This window comes from Nicotiana tomentosiformis, chromosome 4 (assembly GCF_000390325.3).
Source record: "Nicotiana tomentosiformis chromosome 4, ASM39032v3, whole genome shotgun sequence".
NCBI classification, from domain to species: Eukaryota; Viridiplantae; Streptophyta; class Magnoliopsida; order Solanales; family Solanaceae; genus Nicotiana; species Nicotiana tomentosiformis.
This window is the reverse complement of record NC_090815.1, coordinates 79,299,077-79,323,874: the sequence shown is the minus strand read 5'-3', so window position 1 is coordinate 79,323,874 and position 24,798 is coordinate 79,299,077. Positions and strand designations below refer to the sequence as shown.

At 35.8% G+C, this 24,798-nt stretch overlaps 1 protein-coding gene across 6 annotated transcripts; it reads right to left on the bottom strand.

Annotated features, from left to right (window-relative positions):
- Positions 1–1,847: 1,847 nt before the first annotated feature.
- On the bottom strand, positions 1,848–22,811 carry LOC104102735 (protein PSK SIMULATOR 1-like). Of its 6 annotated transcripts, none has more exons than XM_070199887.1 (14): positions 22,375–22,810; positions 22,022–22,173; positions 21,391–21,753; positions 20,461–20,786; positions 20,268–20,360; positions 20,079–20,169; positions 15,975–16,068; positions 14,237–14,334; positions 13,987–14,056; positions 13,154–13,248; positions 4,586–4,702; positions 4,382–4,458; positions 2,975–3,019; positions 1,848–2,888 (listed from the first exon to the last, which is right to left on the bottom strand). In XM_070199887.1, exons 3-14 carry the CDS (start codon positions 21,700–21,702, stop codon positions 2,390–2,392), a joined length of 1,917 nt encoding a protein of 638 aa, XP_070055988.1. In that variant the 5' UTR covers positions 21,703–21,753; positions 22,022–22,173; positions 22,375–22,810; the 3' UTR covers positions 1,848–2,389. The 6 variants fall into 6 exon arrangements, with proteins under 6 accessions (XP_070055988.1, XP_009608836.1, XP_070055991.1 ...); XM_009610547.4 differs by adding an exon at positions 4,217–4,230 and having other exon boundaries at positions 2,746–2,888; positions 21,391–22,173; positions 22,375–22,811; XM_009610541.4 differs by having other exon boundaries at positions 21,391–22,173.
- Between the last annotated feature and the right edge of the window lie 1,987 nt (positions 22,812–24,798).

Sequence of the window (24,798 nt, the reverse complement as noted above, 5' to 3'; positions counted from 1 at the left end):
GACTAATAAATACTATTATTTACATGACTAACCACTAAAAGAAAAATAAGTTATACATTTTATTTAAACCATGGAAAAACTAAAAAATAGATATCCAACACTATTTTCATTCATAGTGCAATTGAATTGAATGTCTTTTATTAGCATTAGTATTGATTTGATTTTGGTTTAGGATTTATTTGAGTTACTAATATTTATGGACTATAAAACTTATTGGAGAATCTAAAAATTATAAGCCCAAGCTTGAAATAATACGTTAAAAGATAAAACTAAGAAAAAGCTTAAGAAATATTTATAAACTACACTGTCGTAAATATTTTTATGAATTAAATATATTTAAAAATTCTATACATATAATATCGGGTTGGTTTTGTTTGGTTTTGGTTTGACTTTTTTTAGTTAAAACCAAACCAAACCAAATATGGTCGGATTGTTTTTTCCAACACCAAACCATAGTTGGATTTTTTTTTCTCGGTTTGACTCGGATTATCGGATTTATATGATTTGTCGGTTTCATTTGTACACCCCTAGTTGTCACGAGCTTATATTAGTATCGTTACTGCATAGAAACTTTTAGTTTGAGAGCTATCTAAGTTGAAAGAGTTCTTAAATTAAAGAATAAGAGAAAGTTAAAAATTTGAGCGAAGGGCATATTTTAACAAGTGATATAATGACTCAACTTCAAAAAAAAAGCTCTTTTTTTATGAGCGAGTTGTCGAAGGGCAGTCAACTACTTAAAGTCATTATTTTAAATTTGCAAATATTTATACATATTATGCCCTTCAATATATGTTCTTGTTAAACTAATGGCTAATTAAACATATATGTAAAGGATTATCAATGAGACAGTTTCTGGTAATATTAACCAAACACAATATATAGTACGTAATCCCCAGTCCACGAATATGCATCTTGAGTCAAATCCATTACATGATTCTCTTCTATCGTGTAATCCACAAAGATAAGTATAGCTTCATGAACTTGGAATTGGATACTCTTTTTTGGCTGTGAAATTAGATTTATACCAAATGGAAGTCCTTTTAGTCAACTTTGAACTTCTATCATCTTTTCATTACAAAAATCATATATCATTCTATATAATGTTATTATTAGTCTTACACATCTCAAAAGAATCTGTATCTTCTTTTCCTTTTTGTACATTCTATTTATTTATTTATTTATGTAATCAAGGAGGTAGTTAAGAATCATTATCATCATATTTGTGAAGCATTCTATTGTCATCGTTTTTTTATTTATTTGATACCTACACATGGGCGGCAAGGAGCATATGATTACCCTTTTTATCTTTTCATTAGAAGAACCCAACCTTACACTTTTGACGTGCAAATCCTAATAGGATAACTTAAAATATTTAACATTTTTCCACCTTTTTAAAATTATTTAAAAGAGAGAGAGTGAGTGTGTGTACTGTACATAAAATTTAGCCACAATCTGAATTTTTTTGAGAAGCTAGCCACCATCAATGCACAACCTTTTTAGTCTGAAGTTTGGTATAAATACTAGACTGAAATTCAGGTGTAGTAATTCAAATTCTAATTTAAAGTTCTGTTGTTGTAATTCGAATTTCAGACCAAAGACTGACTATGGCTAAATTTGCACTAATTTTTCATTTATGTAGCTTCCTTAAAAGTGGCTGCCTGTGCAAATGCCCAGAACTCCTAGTGAGTGATCAAACCTGCACTAAGGGACGTTCACGCAAACGTTACTGCTACAATGGAATTAAAAACGTTGGTATATAAGTAAAATTATCATCAAAAATATATAAGTGAAATTATGTCTAAATGAAAATAGAAAAAAGTAGGTGTGCAAATTACAAGAAAAGCACATCCCTTAAAAATCTTTATTTGCACCTTTCATGTCTGCAAAGAATGCTCCATTTAATAGTGTATAAAGGATGACAATAAAGGAGACAAACATAACAAACTTTTAATTATTTAAAACACTGTACATAAGATAATAGAAATTTAAGATACATTTCTCTCCAAAAAAAAAGGACTCAACTCTACCTTCTTAGTTCTTCCCCACCCACCCACCTACCCACCATGCTGTTCCGGGTCCGAAGCCCCCCTTTTTCCTCTAAGAAAACAAAAAATAGAAGAAAAATCATTTCCACTCGCCGCAGCACCCTGAATTTACTGGAAATATTGCATTACAACAAATCTCTGATCCTCTACGCGTTAGAGATATCCGATTCCCTAACGTAAATAGGTCATACTACAAGGAAAGATGATGATGATGATGATTTGTTGATGCATTAGGGCTGCTGTAGCATCACAGTAGAGCCGGTGTCCAGTTAAAAGATACTCCATTTTCGTTTTGCCATATGCACATGATATCCGATTTGGCAATGCAGTCGAATGTAGTACTGTTATGCACCTCGAATTGTGTCCACTCTGTCAATGACATCCAAAGCTTTCATCCGGTCAATGTCAAAGTCGATCACTGGAACAGAAGACGGAAAGGGGTCTTTCCTGGTTTCACTTATAATAGGTGAATGGCTACTGCTCTTACTTAGCCTGTGGTACTTGCTCAACCTTGTTTTTTCAGTATCAAATTCTTGAGACTTGCTAATCCCTGGAGTTAGTTTTCTCTTGCTTACATCACGAAGCATTTCTTGGTCTTCAACCGTTAACGGGGAAGATGGAGAGCTTGGTTTGTGGGTAGAGAACTGAATCAACCTTTGATTAGGGGAACGGATTGGAGATCTTACTCCACCATTAGCAGCAATTCTTGACTGACTGACAAGATAATGGAGCCACACTACTAATTCAAGAATAAATCCTTCTGTTTTCTCCTTATCTGCATGATACAGTGTCTCGATTCGAAGAAGATCAACTTGGCTAGCAGGTTTCCTGTTTATTTCGGACCTACAGATATTTTCTTTTTCAATTAGACAAAGTCAAAAGAAGATCCAATCGAATTAAAAGATAAGTCCACAGAGATTTAAGCTCACCCTGTATTTGCCCATTCTCCAACCCATCCGAAGCCATGGTGGGCCCTGAAATTATTTTTGGAAAGAAAAAACAGTGTTATGTACGCGGGGAGATGATTAAACCAAAATATTTTAACGTAATGCATAATCAATTTTGGTCTAATGTGTTCCAAATTTCAGGGGCAGACTTAGCCCCAAGAATGTGAAGCTATAGAAGTTTCAACTTCCTTCCCTATTCGACTTCCACAGCACCATAAATGCGAAACAGAATGGCATTTTTATTTTTTCCCTGAATCTATGTTGTGTTATATTTTCTTTCTTTAAAGAGATGGATAGGATAAACATGAACTGTTTTAGGAATTAGGATTGACTTTGGTAAGAGATCAAAGAAGTGGAGGATAAAAAATAAACCACCTACTTCTTTTTATCATACAAGAGTGGGTGGAAAAGGAGGGAAAGACCTCATCCAACCACTCTTTAGCAGGCCAAACTAGTGCTTGTACTGAAAAGATGTACATATTAGGATACAGATGTCAAATGATACATCTTTATTTTTTGATCGTTTCAAATAATACATCCTTATCAATCACCACTTTGGTATCTTATTGAACAAAAATGGTGATATTGTTCCTCCATTGATCAAGAATTTCGATTTTTGGGAAGTAGCTACTTTTACCCTTTCATGTCTTTTCCTTTAAATAGATCGGCCCAGTTGATATGACATATGCCATCATTAGAAATCGTTTTCTGTCACTAAGTTCCAAAAGATATTGAGAATGCTTTTGTCTAGGAAACCATCTTTTCAGTCCATGACACTTGTTCCTATTTGAAAACATTGAGAATCATTTTCATTCAGATGAATTGAAGGAAAACAACTTATGTAATGGACAACAACATTCATTTTCAGTCCATTGACACTTGTTCCTATAGGTAAACATTATTTCCATTCCTACTAAATATAATTATCGCCAAACACTAAAGCCATGCCCAACCTCAACCTTCCACATCCAACAACCAGTATTGTATTTCACCAATTTATGCTTAACGAAAAACGAAAATAACTTGGAAAATGATTTTGCCGGGAAAGCATCTTCTGTAAAAAAAAATTACCATCTAAAACATCTTACATCATACCAGCCGTTGTTTGCTTTTCTTTCTTTTGTTCCCAGCATCACATAAGGATAATTTTTTATCAGTCTCACGCAGTTTTATTTTGAATGATCACCTCAAGTTATGTAAAATCTGTAGAAAAGGAAAGATTACCTCCTAACAGCATCCTGCGAATATTAGGAGTCCCAAAAAGATTTTTTTTGATAAAGAAGTCCCAAAAAGAAGTAGCAGAGCAAAAGTCATATTGGGATTAGAACATAGTAACGATCATGCAACCATAGCCAATGAAGAAGTATTGCCATGGACAGAAGTTTTTACTTGGTAGTATTGGTTGCCATGGGTACAAGCCACTGCAATGTTTTCTCCATTTCACCTTTGATTTGCAGGACTGTCAACTGCACAAGGAAATTGTTAACAATTCAATTAACTCGAAGGAAGAAACTTGCAAACCCGTCACAAGCAAAATATAGAATAATCCATCCTCGACATTAGATACGATATAAATCATATAACCATAAGTACCTCTTCCTTGAGTGAGAATGACAGTAATTTGAAACGTAATGCTGACTTTATGCGTGGTGGCAACCCTTGGTATAGAGCATCTCTTGTACTTGGGGGGATTGTCCCTGATCGAGTTACCTGATCATAACAGAGATATCTTAGCTAGTAATGCCAATAGGCGATGTGATTAATAAAGAAATTACAAAATATAACTGTGTAACAATAATCTATGCATGTTTAATAAGCTAGTCGACTAATGTGGCTATGATTTGAAAATGCCGATCAGTTACGCTTCTGTTAGATTGCAAAATATATAATTCCAGCAGTAGACAGATAGTAATGCACGTAAAAATAACAAAAGTTGAGAAACACTTCGAAACGAGGGGATGAAAAGAGGCATCTTCTCACAATAAATACTCACAACATGTTTGTTTTTGTCAAGCTATGAGTATCTTGGCACAAACAATATCATGATGAGCACCATAATATTGACCAGATTTCTTGTATCATATTGTGTAATATTCCAATAACTCTGGATATATTCTTTAGCTAACAATGGAATATTTACTTAAGAGTGTTAGGAGTATCAAATAAACTATTTATTATATACATGGCATAGAACTCCTAAATATAGAGTTCTTTCGGTACATTGTAATCCAATCAGCAGCCAAGTCAATGCCGCGTCAGCAATTTCAGCAAACTAGTTAGCAGTCAGCATCATGTTATCAGTCCAGTCAGAGATACGCCAGCGCCCAGTCAGCTTTAGACCACATCCATTCAAGAGAAAAGAAAAAGAAAAATGACAAAGAACTTTTTACTTGGGCTTTCCAGAGTCCTGAGTCCATTCCTGCAGTCAGATTTGTCAAATTCACTACTAAAGTCAAGTGAAAACCAATTCACTCTTCTTTTCTGATCATAAATGGCAATGGAAAACAAAAATCAGAAAGCACATTTAGGAGATCAGCCAATTGTGGATCTAGTGAAAAATATGGCGGATCCTAAAATATAGGCTAAGTATTTGTCCATCTCTATCACATACCAGTAACTCAAATACATGCCTCAAAAGCTCTTCATTTCTATTTAGGAATCTTAGATCACAGGACTGGTAATAGACATCTGTTCTTTTATTTTTCCAACATTTAGTTACCACCCATAAGTACCCTTACTAATGGCGCCAGAACCATGGACATAGGAGTCACTAAGTTCTCATTACTCCATCTTTGACTCTTAACTACGTCCTATATGTTCCTGAATGCCCATTTAGCCTTATATTATAGGCGAACTTACTCAATTCCTTGACTGTTCATGTAGCTTTACTAATCAATGAGCTCTTGTGCAAGATCAGGTTACAAAACAGCCAATTGGATGAAGGGCGCCAGTCAAGAGGCCTTTATTAGTGGCTGGTTGTGGTTCCACTGCATTTACTAGTGGTGAATCCCATTCTTCATATCCATGGACATCTTGGTCATCACCATCTCTCGTAACTTCGACAGAGACTTTCTAATTTTCCGCCATGTAATCAATAGAAAGCAAGTTGTATAAACTTGGAAAACAAAAATGCGCTACTTCCCCAAAACAAGATAATGGTAGACTATCTACCGCTTTAGAACTTGTCCACCAAAATATATATAACCAAGCCAGTTAGTTCTAGTCTTGGCTTCCATTACTGTTTCACTTGATTGATGATTACTCCCACTGCCCTTGAAAACTTGGTTCTGAGTTGTTTTATATACGTAAGAATTTTATGAGGATGTTATAATCCAATAGGAGTCCCAATTAGTACCTTACAAAGTGACAATACCAAGGAGTACTTTTACAAGTCAATTCAAAGTATCCATATCTTCCCAAGAAAGACTCCATTAGTCATCATCTCATTACACTCTTCAACATAAAAAGGATAGTTGAGCACAAGAACAATCACCTAGTTGGGCTACCGACACATTACTACTTCAGTAATTCACTATAATATTCCTCTTCAATTTTAGATAAAACCAGTTCTTGGTGTTAGCTAATCAACTTGTATGTCTTCGTCGGCTCCAAAATATTAAATTCCTTATTCGGTCAATATCCTAATGAATCTCTGTATAAACTTCCGCATAAAGTTTTTGGGAGTAACCTTTTGTGCATGATGTAACTTCAGGAAAGATAAATCACTGTGATGTCAGTGAAATGTCTTTATGGGTACTCGCAGCTTGCAAAAACTTTAATCTCCCGCGTTAAATTGGTACTTTTGTCTCCGAATATGAACATTCTTTGAGCATTATCATTCATATTTTTATTCTCCACAATTTGACTATTCTCGACCTTCCTCCTTTAGTTACTAGTGAGGTCCCCATTGATAGTACAGTAGATGACTCAATTACTTCATCGCGCGCATTCCAGTCCCAGTCGTGCCTTGCCTCCAATAGATGATCTCATTATCATTGTTCGAAAATGTTTTCACACAATTCGAAACCCTCACCCCCCTATATAACTTCTTAAGTTATCATCTGATGTCTCCATACCAGTATACTTTTTGTGTTGTCAATATTTTCTGTTTCTATTCCACGAGCTACCAAGGCATTAGCTAGTCCAGGGTGAAATGTGCAAATTGATTATGAAATGTGTATCTTGCATTCCAGTGCATGGAAACTAGTATAGTTGCTGGCCGGAAAGTCCACATTTGCGTGTCGATAGGTATACTTGATAAAAATAGGGATTGATGGACAACTTGACCAACTTAAAGCTCGTATTGTAGTTAAAGCATACCCGAAGTTCATAATTGTGGTGATCTCTTCTCTCTTCTTACTATCTATGAACGCATGAATCGGTCTCTTCATTAGGTCTATATCAAAGACACATTTCTCCATAACGAGCTAGAGGAGGAGGTTTATACTTTATATGAAGCAATACCTACTTTGTTGCTCTAAGGGAGTCCAGTCTAGTATGTCAACATCAAACAGTCTCCACGAGTTTGTTTGGACGGTTCACTTATGTAGTTCAACATTTTGTAATAGCTCATGTATGTCGGATTGTTTTCTCATGACACTCTATATCATCGGTGTCTCTATCATGTTCATCCGTGAGTAAAGTCATTAATGAAGATGACCAGAAAGGGTGAGACACTAAAATGAGGTTTCTTCATTCACTTCCAAACTAAAGATTTGGGACAACTTAAGTTTCAGCTCTCTTCTTCGGCAAATGAGACAGTACTTAGATGGCTTGGGGCACTTTGTTTTCAATCGATAAGCAGCAAAATTTATGAAAGCAGGCTTATTTGTTCATGTCTTACCTATTTTAAAAAAAAAAAAACAGGAAACTTCCCAAGATGCAGAATAGCTGGATGTAGATAGTATATCGAATGGAGTCATGGATCTAGCCCGGTATGCATCTGCATACCTAATAATTTCACTATTTCCTCAATCCTCTCATTGAAGTCATGTCTTGGATTATTCTTGATACGTTGAAGGATGTGTACCACTGTATCCTAGCGACTATCATGAGAGGATCTTGCAAAAAGTGACCGACAAAAATAACAACAAATGAGACATCCGGGCATGTGATGGTTAGATAATTCAACTTATCGACCAATCTCTTATAACGACCCAAGCATGTTAAGGGCTCTCCTTGTCTTGGAAGTAGTCGACCTTAAAGTCCACGGGTAGAGTGTACATGGTTCGGTTTAGTTGGTTTTTCCTTTAAAAAAACACCAAGCCAACTATGTCAGTTTGTTAAATATAACCAAATCAGACCAACATAAAGTCGGTTTCCAGTTTTGATTTTTCCAATTTTGTCGGGGGTCTTAGTTTTTTCAAGTTTTTCTCCAATCACGTGAATATTAGGTGTATGTCAATGTGAAGTTTCCTAGCATGCACTGAAATTAAAAAATTTGTCCCACTTTGTATGTAGAACTAATGAACTTAATATCTCACTATAAATATGTCTAGATTACACTTAATTATGAAATGAAACATATTATTTTTCTTTTGAAACTGAAAGTATCTAAAAAAGGATATTTCTTCCCACCTTATATATAGGTGAATTAATAAACAAATACTGAATTTAATGTCACATTATAAATGTATCTAGTTTAGACTTACACATGAAATGATACATATCTTTTGAAACTGAAAGTATCTAAAAAGGATATTTCTTCCCACCTTATATAGAGGTGAATTAATAAATTTAATATTTCATTATAAATGGTTAAACCCAAATCATTTTTGTCGGCATAAAAACATAACTTATTCTCCATTTCAAAATTGAAACCGTTGTGGATTTGTCCGAATCCAACGAAACAACCTAATTTCTTCTTATGGTAAAGGTTAAATTAGGTTAAAGATTAAATTAGGTTAGTCAAACTTTAAGAATTGCTAAATTAGTTTGCTTGCATCTGGTTTTGCCTCTTTTTTTCTTTACAATAAGTCATGGAGGAGTTAAGTCTTCAATGTTACATATGAGATGCATTGATAATGAGCACAAATATTATAGGCCAAAACCCTCATACTTTTTTGTTTTACTTATTTTCATTTATGAACTTAAGATAATCAACATGTTCTTAATCCAGTTCTAAAAATTTTATTTTTACTTTAGTTATGAGTTGCAGAATTCAAAATACATATACAAACATACATCTTATTTATACATATATAGTCAATTTGGTTCGATTTTTTATTCGAATTTTTTTTTCCTGGGGAGGTTTAACCCCAAACCAAACCAGACATTGCCGGGTTTTAAATTAACACTAAACTAAGTCTAGTCAGACCACAAGTCGGTCTTTCATTGGTTTGACTAGGTTTTCCGCTTCAATTTGATTTTTCGGTTTTTCTGTTACACTTCCATCCACGGGTTAGGTTTACAAATGCATATTAGGCTAGATGTTCATCCAATGAAGTAGTTGACCTAAAAATTCATGGGTCAGGTTTAAGAATGCATATTGGGCTAAATCTCATTCAATAGGCAATCTACATTCAAGTGTTATGTTTTGATTAAATGAAACCTACTATCTCAGGGGAGGTTCTACTTCTTTTATAGGTAAGACATTAAGCAATAAGCCTTGCTATCACAATCCCGTGTTTCTCGAAAACTATGCACACGAAACCATCTAACCGAAGTCTCACAGTCTCGCTTCTCAAAGAAGAGAGCCAAGACAAGTCCAAGTCATACGGGATATGAAAAGGTCCTATCCTAAATTCCTAATAAACAAGCAATATGTACAAAGCAAAGATATGGTTGCTAGATCAAGACATAAGCTGAGTATACAGCTATAAGCCTGCGATGAGCTTATATAGTTTAAGCAGTTACTCAAGAAATTTAAAGTTCAGAGAAGTAGCACAAATGAAATAAATATAGAGCATCTAAATCAATATGCGTCGAAAGGACCATTAGACATATTGAGATTCATCCACTTTATCCGCTAAAAATGCAATCCAACTCTAATGACCAACGTAATATATGTGTGGCATGTTCGGAATCTATGATCTGTATGCTCCAACTTGACAGAGAGTTACAATATTGACCAGATTCATTGTACTATGTCTTGTAATATTCCAAAGAATTTTATGCATATAATTTATTTTTAGTAGTAAAATATTTGTTTATCATGCTAGGAGTATGAAGTAACTATCTACCAGAGTATATGTGGTCTAGAACTTCTATATGAGGAGCTCTTCTTATACATTGTCAATTCATACAACACAAATTCTCTCATCTCTTCTCTTGTTCTTCACAATAAGAACACCTCTGGCGCTTACAGTGCGGTAGGTTTGTTATGATGAAATACTAAAAACTCATTTGCACTGTCCAAACTTCTAAAATATGGTTATCACCATACATGTCAATGGAAAATAAATTTGACATCCATTATGATAATGATTCTCCAACATGAGGCCTCTTTGCGGACTATGCACAAGAACCAGAAGTTTTGTGGAAAAATAAAAATAAAAAAATGAAAACTGCATATCTATAACACAACAATGCTTGCAAGTAAGCCCAAACCCAAATTTCTCCGATGATAGTTTAATGAGATCCTCTAAAATTCTCATAATAGACATTGTCAGATCGTGATCTTAGTTGCACTATCCCAATTTCCAATTTACAATAATCGCTACCTTCTATAAGTCCAAAGTAATAGAGAAGATATCATTTGTCATAGTGGCATTGCTTCTAATTGTATTCCAATTGTCAAGCATCAGAGAATCTCAATACTCAAGATTTTTTTTTAAATAGTCAAAGCTGTTTGGGTAAAAACTTCTCATAGGTAACAGAGCAGAAGATGGAATGCTGCAAAGAGAAAGTACGATCTAAACAAGCCCTTGCCTCTAAAATCTGATTCCACAGGATACAATCTCTAACAAACTTAAGATTTCAAGGTCCATCTTGGGAGAACTAAGTTAGCTTGTTATCTACCTTCCCATCTTACTAGGGCTCCTGATTAGAGAAGAACATGGAAATAAGAGGATGGATGCTTCAGTTTAAACCTGGCCAAAATGGAAAACACTTCAATATCCAGACTAGCCAATTGGACAATCAAAAGATTAAATAGAGGCTCGAATGACATCAGCACTTCTAGACATTTGCTAACATCAGTTAAACCCTTCAAATACTTCTCTTTTTTCTCTTCTTGAGAAATATACCTTCTTTCTGTACTTGGCCCCTCGAAGAAGCTGCTCAAACTGTTCCTACCACTATGGAAGATCAATTTAGTCTGTCATTTAGCTTTCCACTCAACTAAACTGAAAAACTGATTACCCAATTCATTCATTGATTCAGTTAACTTTCAGCAATTTAGGTGCAAAAATAATAACTTCTGGAACTTGGTTGAGTCTCTAAGTTGGACCTAGCATCTGAGACTTTCTATGCCACTTTGCCAACCCAGAGAGAAACAGAACATTATGTTCAGCATAAGCCAAAAAGAAGAAGATTCTGACATATATAACCTCTCTTCCAAGCTTTATTGTTTAAATCTGGGAACAGCATGCCAAAGGAGAAACGCGAGGAGGCACAAGTGATAAGACAGGTGAGAAAAAGATGAGGGGATGGATTGAAGACCTGGGAAGGACAGTTTAAGTGGTCATAAGAATTTTTATTTTTATTTTTTGGCGGTTGTGGGGGGGGGGGGGGGGGGTTGGAGGAATGGAGCGGTTGGCATTTTGGAGCTAAAATCTGCTTCAGCAGGGAAGCAGTAAAGGCATACCACAGAGGGAACTTTCGCAGAATTAGCTTGTACTGGTTGAGAGCATGAGTCAATCCCAATGCCAAGTCATTCAATATTTTTATTTCTTCTTTTAATTAGAATTCAGAAGGAAGAATTCAATTGAAGAAAGGGAAAGAATTTAGAAAATAAAACAAAAATAACAAGGGAAAGAAAATGATAGAGCATGAAAAGTAAGAGGAAATTTCATTTGCCCCCCACCCACACACACACAAGGAAACTTTAATATTTCCAAATAGGGAAGATTGTAGGTACTGTTAACCGTTAGAAAAGTAAGTTAAATTGTTGATTCAGGCAAAAGAATAAGCTCAGAGGGCTGTGAAGCGGGAAAAAAAGGAATTGAAGGGGGAGAATGTTGCAGATTGAAATGCATTGGTTCCTGGTTATAGTCAAAAGTAGCTATTATGTTGGAGTCATCACCTGAATCATCTAAGGTGATTCTGTTGGACTGATCAAATTAGTCTTACTAGTGCAATTTATTTTAACCAAGTTAACCTTACGAAGGTAAGGAATAGAACAGCCAACTTACCGCTTGATGTTGGCTCAATCAAAACACTAAATCAACAGAATGAACATGAGGAATTTGGTAATCAGTAAGAAAGTAGGGGCAAAATAGTTAGATGATTATGGACTTCAAAATGCTGAGTAGTTACGGATCAAATATTTAACTCAATATCAACAATAGAAGAACATAAGCACTTCAAAATTAATTTGAACTTTTTGTTATTGATTCAACAAGATCATTTATTAAAAGAGCACAATCTCTCTGGGGATGTCAACAAGAAATGGAAAAATGTATATAAGACTACCAAGGAACTAGCGTTATCATCAAAGGAATCAAAAGGTGCGCTTTAGCAAGTGAAATAAGTGTAATTCTTAATGTTCCAAAACTGCTATAACAGAATAAAGATGAAAAAAAAACTAAGTAACAAACTGAAGGACAAAGATATTGCATAAAATTTAAAGAGGAAATTTCCGGATGAATTACTAATGTAAAGGTTCAATTGCCCATTAGCATGTCAAAAAGTACTAAAGCTTAGCAGATATCAAATTCAAGCAAAGATTTGAAATTCACAAATTCAATGGCAGATCGGTGAGCTTCAATCCAATTTCTCCGGGGAGTCTTGAAGCACAATGAGAGCATATAAAAGGGGATCAAAGATGATGATCAATTGAGAAAATACCAGCATAGAGAAGGGTTGTTGATATGATCACCAAAAAGGTGTCTTAGCTAGCTAGAGAAAGAACAGGACTTGTGTTCCATATTCCATAACCTCACATTACCAATAGAGAACAAAAGTAGGCAGGATGGAAGGATGGAAGTAAAGACAAAATACTTAGAGCAAGCCTGCTGAAAATAACAGTGATTTTTCAAATAATGGGCGTGGGATGCTTACAAGTATATCAATCTGAGTGATGATATTTGCATAATGCAATGCAAGACCAGCAGATCCCAACCTCTCGTGGTTGTTTTTCACAGGCCTATCTCCATCTGCAAGGGTCAGCAAGACTACAGTAATAATGATACCACAAACTTGCCAATCTTGTCACTAAACCATGTGCAGCCTAGTCAAGACAGGCTGATACAATTTTAACTAGATATGTTGTGCAAAATCAGCACAGTAATGCAAAATTATTATGATTAAACAAAAGTTCACAAGTGAGTTCCATGAGTTTCTATCCTCCAAATGAAATAATACGCCATTTCAGAAGGGACCATTGGATCAACTCATTAGTTGTACAATTAGTGTAACTGTAACATCACACACAAGTAATGAGCAATAAGCAAAATCTTTAGAAACTATAGTTCTGTTATCTGCAATGCTAGTAGCAGATTACTCAAAAATTCATCCAAGACCAATGATTCCCCTAGACCACTAGACATGCTTCAACAGCAGAAACCATCTGTTTTCAACGGACAATTTGATAGGTATCACTGGTAGTACATACCTTCACGCCAAGCATAAAGAAAGGGCAGCCCAGTGCACTAAGCTCACACTAGTTTGATAAAATCAAATCAAGGTATAGTTTTGTCATGCTTATCAACAACTTAACATAGAAAGTTTCATCGAAAAATGAATCTCTCCAGATATACAACAAGACTTGACTACAAGCATTAGTGAAAAAGAAAAAAAAATCATAATAACAGCAATCACTCGTCCAACTATCGCAGACATGACAGCAACAAAGAACCACAAGAGAAGTTACATTGAAGTTTCTAAAGCATTACCGGCATAGCCAAATGCAGCATGGATCTCCAAATGAAGGAAATGCACAACGTCCACTAGCTTCTCCGTCACCTTCAATTACGAGTGTAAGATTGATCAATTCAAAGAAAACTGATTAATTTATCTAAAACAGTTTAACCATCTCATGATATATAAAATATGTATCATGTAACAAGCCCACCAAGTAGAAATCAAATTACCATTGTTAATTTCAAAAACAAAAGAGATCATAAATCACCACTGACTTGCTACCTCTTCCAATATCTTGAACCAGAGGGATTTCTTTTTCAAGCTTTTGACAAGCTTCCTTTGACTTTTCAACTCTGTCCTCAAAATTGGAAGGCTATCTCCTACACAAAATTAAACATAGAATATTACACCAGACATGCAGCAAATGAGAAAAAGAAAAGGAAAAGTAAAAGAAGAAGGCAAGAAAGCACAAGAAACAAAGAGGATTAAGAAACACTCAGGTGCTAGTCTATACCAAGCCTAACATCTTTTTTGGACTGAGAGTTTGAATTAACCTGCCTTAATCAGGATCTGATTTAAATCATTTACCTTGGTAGTTACATTGAAAAATTTAATCTTGAGAACCAAAAAAAATTAAATAAGGATCTGCAAAGTGATTATCATTCAAGCGATCATCTAGTAACCCCACATGCTCAACCAGAAATTCTTTAGATCACCAGACAAAATAGTCCATAGTTATTACGGACTGGTCTGAAAGGAAAAGATTCTGAAAGGAGGTGAGCTGTAATAACTAGTCACATCTCATGAAGACTAAGTAATCAATGCCAGAACCCACAACCTGTCAGTTTATTTTAGAAAGAACTAAAAACTAAAGGATCCACAATTATGGTTCACCACACCTGAAAGTATAGAGAAGTATGTCGTGCGTCTACAACCAAAGACTAAAAGAAGAATCAATAGATCCGTAAACATTTCCTCCACCTGGTTGAGATTTCCCTGGTTGTACCACCTAATCTTTCGTTCAACCATCAAACAAGAACCAAAAGAATTTCCAGCTATGCAACTACTCAAACTGTCACTGCCTGACTGCCTCCTACAGTCCATTCTACACCATTCCCTCAATTCCATGGGGAAAACTTGAATTGTGCTATAAAGCCTTTATTGACTTCTACACAAAATGAACTTGAAGTCATTTTTTGAGTAGGGGCGCTCCAATGTGCCCTGCATAGCCCCAAGGCAAGACGAGGACACAGATATGAGAAAGTAAGATTTCCATTTGCGTTTTTTCTAAAGAAAATTTGACTTGTTCCCAGACATGCAATATCGAGTGCAAACAATCTCTGCTAATAACTACATTGGCTATTAAAATATGTTAGTATCCAATGCTTGGACACTTAGATATCAGACTTTTTTACAAGAGTCCTTGGTCATTGGACCTGAACTAAACCATAGTTAGAAGTCTCCCAACAATATTAAGGCTTCAAATTAGCGTATTGTACATTTACTTAACTTTTATCTTTGCTGGCAACTTGTCTTGTTTTGAAGTCACGTTTTTTCTCTAGAATAGATTAACTGAAGTCTTTACAACTTACAGTACAAGAGTTGACATACGGATGAAAGTGTGAGATTTGCTTTTGCAGAGAGATAACTATTCCCTAAACGAAGTCTTCAAAAGAGATTATGCAGAAGGATTATAAAATGCAAATCCGGAGTTGCTTCCCATTCTCCTCCTAAAGTCCCCCCTTTTTACTCATGACCTTTGAAATTTCCCCATGCGAACACTCACTAAACATTGTTACACTAGTAACCTGTTCAATGAACCCCATATATACTGACATATGGAGTGCTCTGTCAAGACACCACAACATGAAAAAATTGCTATGCTGGTAAACCATAAGAATACGGTAAACACTAAACACATTGAGGCAGCTTAATTTGAATTTCACACATGGAAAATAGAGCTTCAAGTTGCTTTAAGGAAAAACAAATATAACAGGGAATAACTATTGATATGGGATACCTCTCTGAGTAGCATTTGAAGTATCGTCTTCTTGAACTTTACGCCTATAATCTTGTTCAAATCTGTCCAATGCATGACATTCATGGTATAGTTCCTGCAAAAAGCACAAAGTTCTCCTTACTAGAGCCTGAGCTGGTTGATCTGGTTTGAAGGAAGCGGAATGCAAGTAGATGTCCCCAGTTACAGCAAATGAATTAATGAGCAAATAAAGCTCCCCGTCCAGCTTCTTTTATCATTTTTCTTTTTCCTTTTTTTCTTTTTTTAATTTTATTTTTTATTTTTGTGATAAGCACAAAGCTCTCTAACTCCACCTGTATGAGAATGCCGGTCCCAGATCGGAATGACGGAGCAGGGTTGCAGTAAGTTGGCAGCAGCATAAGACTAGCCAATCATAATGAATGCTCAGAATATAAATATCGTTGGGACGTGATCAACTAGGCACACGTTACATCAGTACTCGGAATGATGAAAATAAGCTTAGGTCTTCCATCAAATCGCCGCTTGGGTGTGTAAGATATGAGTTAGGGTTCCCGCATCATAGAAAGGTATGGGTAAAGAAGTTAGTTCTGCCACATCAACGCCTGGATGTGGTGCAAACTATAAAAGGATAAGCTATCATGGACGCGCGTGTGTAAAGGCAAAAACAAAAAAGGTTCCCGCCTCATGGACGGATAAGGATAAGGAAGCTAGCCCAAGAGAGTTAGATTCGGGTAGGTAGCTAGAACATAGGCTCTTTGACAGAAAAGTCAATAGATTTAGTAGAAACCAAAAAGGAGGAAGTTGACATTGCATGCCTCCAGGAAACTAAATGGACAGGGCAAAAGACTAAAGATATAGACAATACGGATTATAAATAAAGGTGTTGTTGGGTAGATAAAAATAGGAATGAGTGAGAATTATTGTAGAACGGGGACTTAAGGACAAGGTTCTAAAGGTAAAGCGAGTTGGGAATAGGACTATCTCCTTGAGTCTTGTTCTGGAAATAAGACAATCAATGTCATTGGTGCCTATGCTACACAGGTAGGATTAGATGGATTAGATGCAGATTTTTTTTTCTTTTCATGAAGGTTAAAAAAGGCATCAAGAAGATGCAAAGTTACAAGGAGCATAATTACAGGAAACAAAAATACAAAAGAAATTGTTAGCCCCTACACAATGTGTCAATCTAGAACAACAGTGCTAACAAACTCCAAAAAATGTCCAATACTAATTACTGGGGATAACTTAGTCCAGCAAAACAAATTGAGTAAGCATTTAGCTTTAAGTGAGTAATTTAGAGTTGAGATTCCATCAACACATCTTCTATTTCTCTCAGTCCATAAACAACAAAAAATAACTGCAGGAATCATCAGCCAAATTTTTTTATGGCCTTATCAACTTTCCGAAGAGTCCAACTCATGTGTGCCTCTCAAATTCTGTGGCATGACCCAGCTTAAGCCAAAAATACAGTAGAACATGTTCCATATATCAGTGGCCCCTGAGCAGTGCATGAACAAGTGGCTGACAGTTTCCTGATTTCTTCTGCATAGATGACATCTGCTGCCTAACTGAAAACCTCTTTGTTATGGTCGTCATGTGTTAGCCATGATGCTCCCAAACTGTGTATTTATTTGGTGATTTATGTTGACGATACCGTTATTACCAGCAATATCAGGATGGTATCACTAATCTGATGCAACACCTCTTTTAGCACTTCTGGACTAAGAATCTACGCAGATTGAAATACTTTTTAGGTATTAAGGTCGTTCAATCTAGATCAGGCATTGTTATTTCCTAATGAAAGTATGCTTTAGACACTTATGGGGAGACAGAAATGACAAGTTGTAGACCCATTGACACTCATATAGATCGGAAAGTTAAGCTGCTGCGATGGCAGGGGAGCCTCTTAACAATCCTGAAAGATATAGGATTGGTAAGTTGAATTACCTCACAGTGACTAGATCTGTCATTTCCTTTCTTGTGAGTATTGTAAGTTAGTTGATGAACTCTCCCAGTGAAAGGTATTGGGATGCAGATGCCTGCATTCTCCAGTATATAAAATTAGCCCCAAGCAAAGGACTATTCTTCACAATCAAGACGATGAGCAGATCGTTGGATACACAAATGCTGATTGGGCAGGCTCACCTACTGATAAATGTTCTACATCTAGATATTGTATTTTAGTAGGAGATAATTTTGTGTCTACGTTTAGATATGGTGTAGGCTTGTGGAAGAACATAACCAATCTGTGGGATGAATTTTACCAGAACTGCAGGTTGCAGGTTGGTAATGGGACAAACATAAAGTTTAGGAAAGACAAGTGGCTGGGGCATTCAGCTTTGCAAACTAATTATCCTAATATTTTCCTGATCTTCAGTAATCCAGACTCCACTATCTCACAAAATAGAGCAGACAATGCATGGAACCCACAACTCAGAAGGAACCTACAGAATTGGGAGCTTGAAGAACTACTCACCTTACTTGAAAGATTGGAGAACTGCATAACCAACGAGCAGATTTCAGACAGACTAAGATGGGGTGATAAAACAGATGGTCTATATTCTGTTAAAGCAGGATATTCAATTCTTTGTGCTCAGAATGAGATGGTGGATAATTGGCCATGAAAATTAATCTGGAAAAAAACAAATTACTCCCTAAGGTGATTTGTTTCAGCTGGAAAAGCTTGCTACAAAGCATGTTTGACTCAAGTCAATCTCCAGAGAAGGAACATACACATTGTCAACAGATGCTATATGTGCCATCAGAACATAGAAACCAACAGTCATCACCTATTACATTGTGCAGTTGCTACAGATATCTGGAACATGTTCTTTTCAGTTTTTGGACCTGAGAGGATTAAGGATGCCTACATATGCTGGAGTTCTTGGAAAGTTGGTAGGTCCATCAGGAAGATCTGGAAAATGATTCCTGACTACATTTTTTGGTGTATCTGGACAGAAAGGAATCGAAAACGTTTTGATGGAATATCTACTCCTAATCAGTGTTATCAAAGGCGAAAAGCGCAAAAAAGCTCTAAGGTCCGTTGGGGCTTTAAGCGCAAAGCGCAAATAAAGCGTGGGCTTTAATAAAAAAAGGCGCAACGGGAGAAAAAGTAAAAATATGCATGTAGTCCAAGACTAATCATTATAAGCACGAATAAAAATTATATGAACAAAGAAATTGAAAAAAAATTCACGATAAAGTGAAATATCAATTGTTTAAGGTCGTCTTTTCAGGATTACGCTCATTGGTAAGGAAAAGTATGCTTTAGAGCTTTGATGCGACACTAAAGCGCCCACAAAGCGAGGCGAAGCGCTCAATGTGTTTTGAGCCTCGCTTCAGGGCTTAAGCGCGCTTTAAGCGCGCCTTTGACAACACTGCTCCTAATCACACTCTGAGTTTGTCTTTTATTTTTGTATAGCTAGAGTAATCTCTTTCCTGTAAACTCCACTGATAAGTTTTTGAACTTTGTTAGCTCCTTATCTTTAGTATAGTGCACATTGTAATGGAGCTAACAAACTCACTTTTGCGTTTACTATCTTTTGTACTATTTGCATCTACTTGATGCCATAATGATATCACTTACTTCATCCAAAAAAAAAAAGGAGGTAGGTTTGTGTCTTGGAAAAGCAAGAAACAACATGTGGTTGATCGATCTAGTGCAGAAGCAGAATATCGAACAATGGTTATGCAACATGTGAGCTAGTTTGGGTCAAACAATTGCTCAGAGAATTGAAATTTGGAGGAATCCATCAGATGAAACTTGCGTATGATAATTAAGTTTCCCTTCATATTGCATCAAATCCAGTATTCTATGAGAGGACTAAACACATTGAGATTGAGTAATCGTCAAAGAAAAAAATACTCTTAGCAGATATTGTTACAAAGTTTGTGAAGTTAAATGAACAAGCTCGGTACATATGATTTATATGTACCGGCTTAAGGGGGAGTGTTATGTACAGTATACTTAGTGTCCCACATCGGTATTATGTGTGTTGTAAAGTATGGGTATAAAATTGAGCTCTGTTAGACAACAGTTGAGAAGTACCTTTAATAATATTCTCCTGTGCCTTTATTTCTCACCAAGAGATGAAACAAAAGTAGAAAGAATGAGATAAAACTCACAGCTGTATACTGAACCACGATCATGAGCTCCTGCATTACAGCCTCTGCTTCTTCTTTCAATTGTTTATGAGGTGTCAGTTCAGATTCCAACCTAAGTATAATGAAATGCACTATAAATGATATGCAACACTCATTTTCACTGTTCGGATGACAAGCAAGCAATACTAGACTAAAGTTTATAGCAAGTACTTTTCAAAATAACGGTCCAAGTTGTGCCATTGAGGATCTTTGCAGCGATTTCCAAAACGAACCACTTCACCAGAGAATATTTTCAGTTCATCCCTGTCATATTACAAGAATAGTAGGAATTTCACACTCTGCACACAAAACCTGAAAGTAGCATCTACTTTACGGCAATAAGCTATCTCAGAATCTTTCACACCTCTTGTCTGCTGCAGCAATTCTCAAGAGTTCATCCATATCGTTTGATACCAATAGCTGCACACCTTCTGAAGGAAGAACCACCTCCTTCAAATGCTTAATATTCTCTTGTGAAAGGGAATGCATAAGATTGGCCCCCTTGACAATGGTGTTTGCAACTTCAAATGCCAAAATTGAAATTGTAATTCCCTTTGTTGCCATGCTTGACGCAAAACCTCTACTTAGATTTAAATTTGTCATGCTGCTACCCAGTGTGTCCAACACATCAACTGCTTTACCGAGCCCCGCTGTACCAGCTCTCCCCAACAGTGAACTCACTTCCGAAACCTTTCAAGCGAAAAAATAAATAAATTCCAGTTAACAGAATCCACTGAGCCTTATCCGTTTTGGAGGCTATACCATGACAATCTGTGTCATGTAGTATCCGATGTTGTGATAAAGAGTAGGAGACACTTTCAGGGGTTTATCAAATTGCATTCTACAGTTTTATGAGAGGAGTACAAGAGATGAAGCAAAAAATACCAAGTAATTCGTCATAATCGCACGGTGTTTTCCCGCATTATTAGTTTTGAATAACATACTCTAAAAAACAAACACTACAGCAATAAAAGCATTTCTTTTGTTCCTTCACTTGGTTTCTTCTTCTCTCTTTCACATTTGATTTATCCATTTGCCTGAGAAATCTTCCATTTGTATAAGTGGATCCACCCCTCATATTTGCTTATTGTCAATGGGGGATATTTATCATTATAACTCTTACATCGAGAATTTTCAGACAGAACTAATGATGAAAGAAAAGACAGATGCATCCAGGTCACAGCCAAAGGACATGACATAGCATATGTGATTGACTACTCATATTTGCAATTTTTTTAACAGTAAAGCCGAAAAAGTATATTTTTGTTCGTGAAGCAGCTCTAAGACTACTCACCTTTGCAATTGCAACTTGCTTTGACCTTGTTGATCTAGATTTATTAGATAAATCTCTGGACAATCTTGGAATTCCATCATCAATATCATCCATAGGAGCCCCACGGGAAATCGTATTCACCTCTGGAAAAGATAATGCCGATTCACTTAGTTGGTTATCAGTGTTTTCCCCAGCCGGAGATTGCATAGGATCACTATTTAGTTGTGTGGGCAATCTATGTGACGGATAAACAATTCCAGCACCATTACTATGTGGAGTGCCACAATCTGTTGTGCTCTCAGCGGCAAATCTTCTAGAGCAAATGCCACCCATCTTCTGAATATGACCTTCAGCCTATTTCAATCTCAGTCTTCCCATCAAGAGCTAAATTAAACAAAAAATTGTAAAAAGCTGTCTTAGCAACCTAAAACTGCAAAATACTGAGACCGTCAAAGCCGCTCTTGGAAATTGCTCGAATTTACTGCTCAAATAGATATACGTCGAGCTGGAAGTTCAGAAGCATCTACAACTATAACAACTAAGTCTTAATCCCAAACAAAGTTTAACAACATTCTTAACAAAAGATTACCATGGTACCAACTCTGAGAACAACTGCTTTCTAAATCAACTAAAGTAAAAGAACAAACCATACAATAAGAACAACTCATTCGCAAATATTTTTTTCTACGACACTGGTGTCCGAGCCAGCTTGACCACATCTCAACTATTCCATCGGGTACCTGCTGTCTCCCACCACCAACACAAGTAGCAGGTAACTCTACCAACCATGTGTGAATAAATCACCTAAAAAAAAAAAAAAAAAAAAACACACATCTTTTCAAACATGAAATTAAAGAAGGCATGTAAAGGACTAATAAGGAGACTCAGGGAACAAGCAATTATTATCGAAATGAAGTCGAAAGTAACAACACACCCACTCAAAGAGAGAATAAGCAATAGCATCCAAATAGAAGAATGTGCAAGCTGATAATAAAAGCCACTTACCCAGCAAGAGAAAAGGGAAAAAGATGAAAGCTTGGATTTTTTAAAGCAGATTCTACAACTCTCTTAAATACTCAATCTACAACAGGAACAAGAAAGAGGGATAATTACACTTGATTAGAATGATGATTGACTAAAGTGATGAACATGGCCATTCTTTCACTTTCTGTGTAGCTTTTGGGTATATTTTGGAACTGCGTATGAGGTGGAGGAAATATGGAAGTGAGTAAGCGGAAAAACCCAAGTCAGACACGCAACGCAAGAGAGTAAACATTAATCTCTTTCTTTCACACATACACACACAGTTTACTTTGTGACATTAGCCTGTTTTACTAACTATGAGTCTATGACAAGACCAAAAACCATTGCAGGTCGCTGACGAGTGACGCCACCCACTTTTCTTTCCTTTCCGGCCTTTGTTCTTTTGGGTGAATTGCACTTCTTCTTTTTTTCGCATTACACGTATATGCTCTCCACTTCTAAACCTTTTTTATTTAATTAATTAAAATCATTCTATTAATTTTGTTTTCGGTATGTGATACTATTTTTATGATTAGTTTATTAAATATATACATATTTCAAAATTTAACTTTAGATTTTTTATTTTATTAGTATGAAGTTTTTATAGTAGATATTTTGACTTAAATTATCACTTATCTTAGGAGTAGGTTCAATTTTGTTTTGATCTCACTAACAAAATCAAGTTAAAAACTAACTGAAGGAGCAATTTTTTTAATGGTGCTTTTCTTGAAGCTTCTCAAATAGTAGGGGTGGGCATAATATCGGCCGAACCGTGAATTTTGATTTTTCGATTTCGGTTTAATCGGTTATTCGATCGGTTTGCAGTTTTTAATTTATTAGATTTCGATTTTTCGGTGCGGTTTACGGTTTTGGTGTTTCGGTCCTGAAATTTTGGGCCTCAAAACTTTGTATGTAAATTACTAACTTAATGTTCTGACTTCTGAAGAGTGAAGCCCACCTCCCCACCCCATTTGAAATTTTAAAGGCCCAATACCATTACCCAAACCCTAAGCCTAATTAGCCTAACCTAGAATTTCCCTTTCCATTTTCCATCTTCCATTCTTCCCTTCCTTACGCTTACTCCTTAGAAATTAGGGTTCGATTGCTGGTGTTCTGCGTTGCATCTATGCGACTGTAAGCTCGTCATCTTTCTCTGTCACTCTATTTGCCGACGCGCATCCTTCTTCCTCAGCTCGTCGTCTTCTTCCTCAGGTTAGTGGTTACCTTGATACCTTCTTCTTCTTATGAGTTTTCCTTCTCCATTTTTGTGTCCTTTTAAATTTGTTAATGACGGTAGCAATCGATTTCCAGATTTATTCTCTATTTTTGTGTCCTTGAGTTATTCTATAAAATTTGATAAATTTTCTTGTTTTCAAAGGTTGGACCTAAAGTTAAACTTGTGAAACTACATTATCCTAGATTCTAAAGAAGTGCTATGGCTTCCCATATCATAAAATCACATGCATGTTGAATGGTGTTGTATTGTATCTAAAGGATGACTTAAAATTTGAACCTTGGAGCCTTATTTGAACGTACATCCTAGATTAATCCTTCTTAAGTTGCTCTATTTTGAGCTTTTGGTAAATTGTATCATCTAATTGTAATTGATAAGTGAAAAACATATATCATTTTTAATATGTATTAGAAGCATAGGCTGGAACTGTTAACTTCTAGTTGATGGTCTCTGTGATTTTAGTTGGATTCTTCATTGTATTAACATTCTTTTGACTAAATGTTTTATTACTGAAATTTCTGATCAGTGGTCACTTTAATTGTGTTAGACAGTAGACAATTAGATAGTCAGATGTTCCTATAGACAGTACATAGTATACACTTTAATATTTATTGATGTTCCTACAAACTGTAAATACTTAGTTGTTCCTACAACCGTTTAAAATCGAAAATATAAACCGGAAATAACCGAACCGAACTTTGAAAAAACCGCACCGAGCCGTAAATACTTTGGTTTGATTTGGTTATTAATATTACAAAACTGAAAACCGATAAACAGAACCGTAATTTTATAATAACCGATCGAACCGACCGATGCCCACCCTTATTAAATAGTAGTAGCCCTCTCTTCTTTTTTAACTGAAGAGGCATTATTTTGGTTTGCTTGAAGCTTTTTTGAGTAATATCAATTTTTTTCACTGATGTACATTTTCTTTCCTCTTGTATTCATTTTATTAGGACAAGGTGAAACTAATTTGACCTTTAAACTTCATATGCTTTATCATTTCCACTTACTCGACACATCAAAAGCAAAAGTAAAACCAAAATAAAGAGTATTAAACTGATCTCCTTTATAAAGAAATATGTTAAACTTCTGGGAAGTATGTTATAGTAGCCTTTTACAGTATCAAAAGCAAAATAAAGAGTTACTAAAATTTTAGTGACAAAAAATAA

Coding starts and splice junctions, on each gene's coding strand:
- LOC104102735 (XM_009610541.4), bottom strand. CDS start 21,702: ATGGGTGGCATTTGCTCTAGAAGATTTGCCGCTGAGAGCACAACAGAT. Junction 20,361..20,460: donor ATTGCTGCAGCAGACAAGAG/GTGTGAAAGATT, acceptor GTAATATGACAG/GGATGAACTGAAAATATTCT. Junction 13,249..13,986: donor TGCTGCATTTGGCTATGCCG/GTAATGCTTTAG, acceptor TGACCCTTGCAG/ATGGAGATAGGCCTGTGAAA.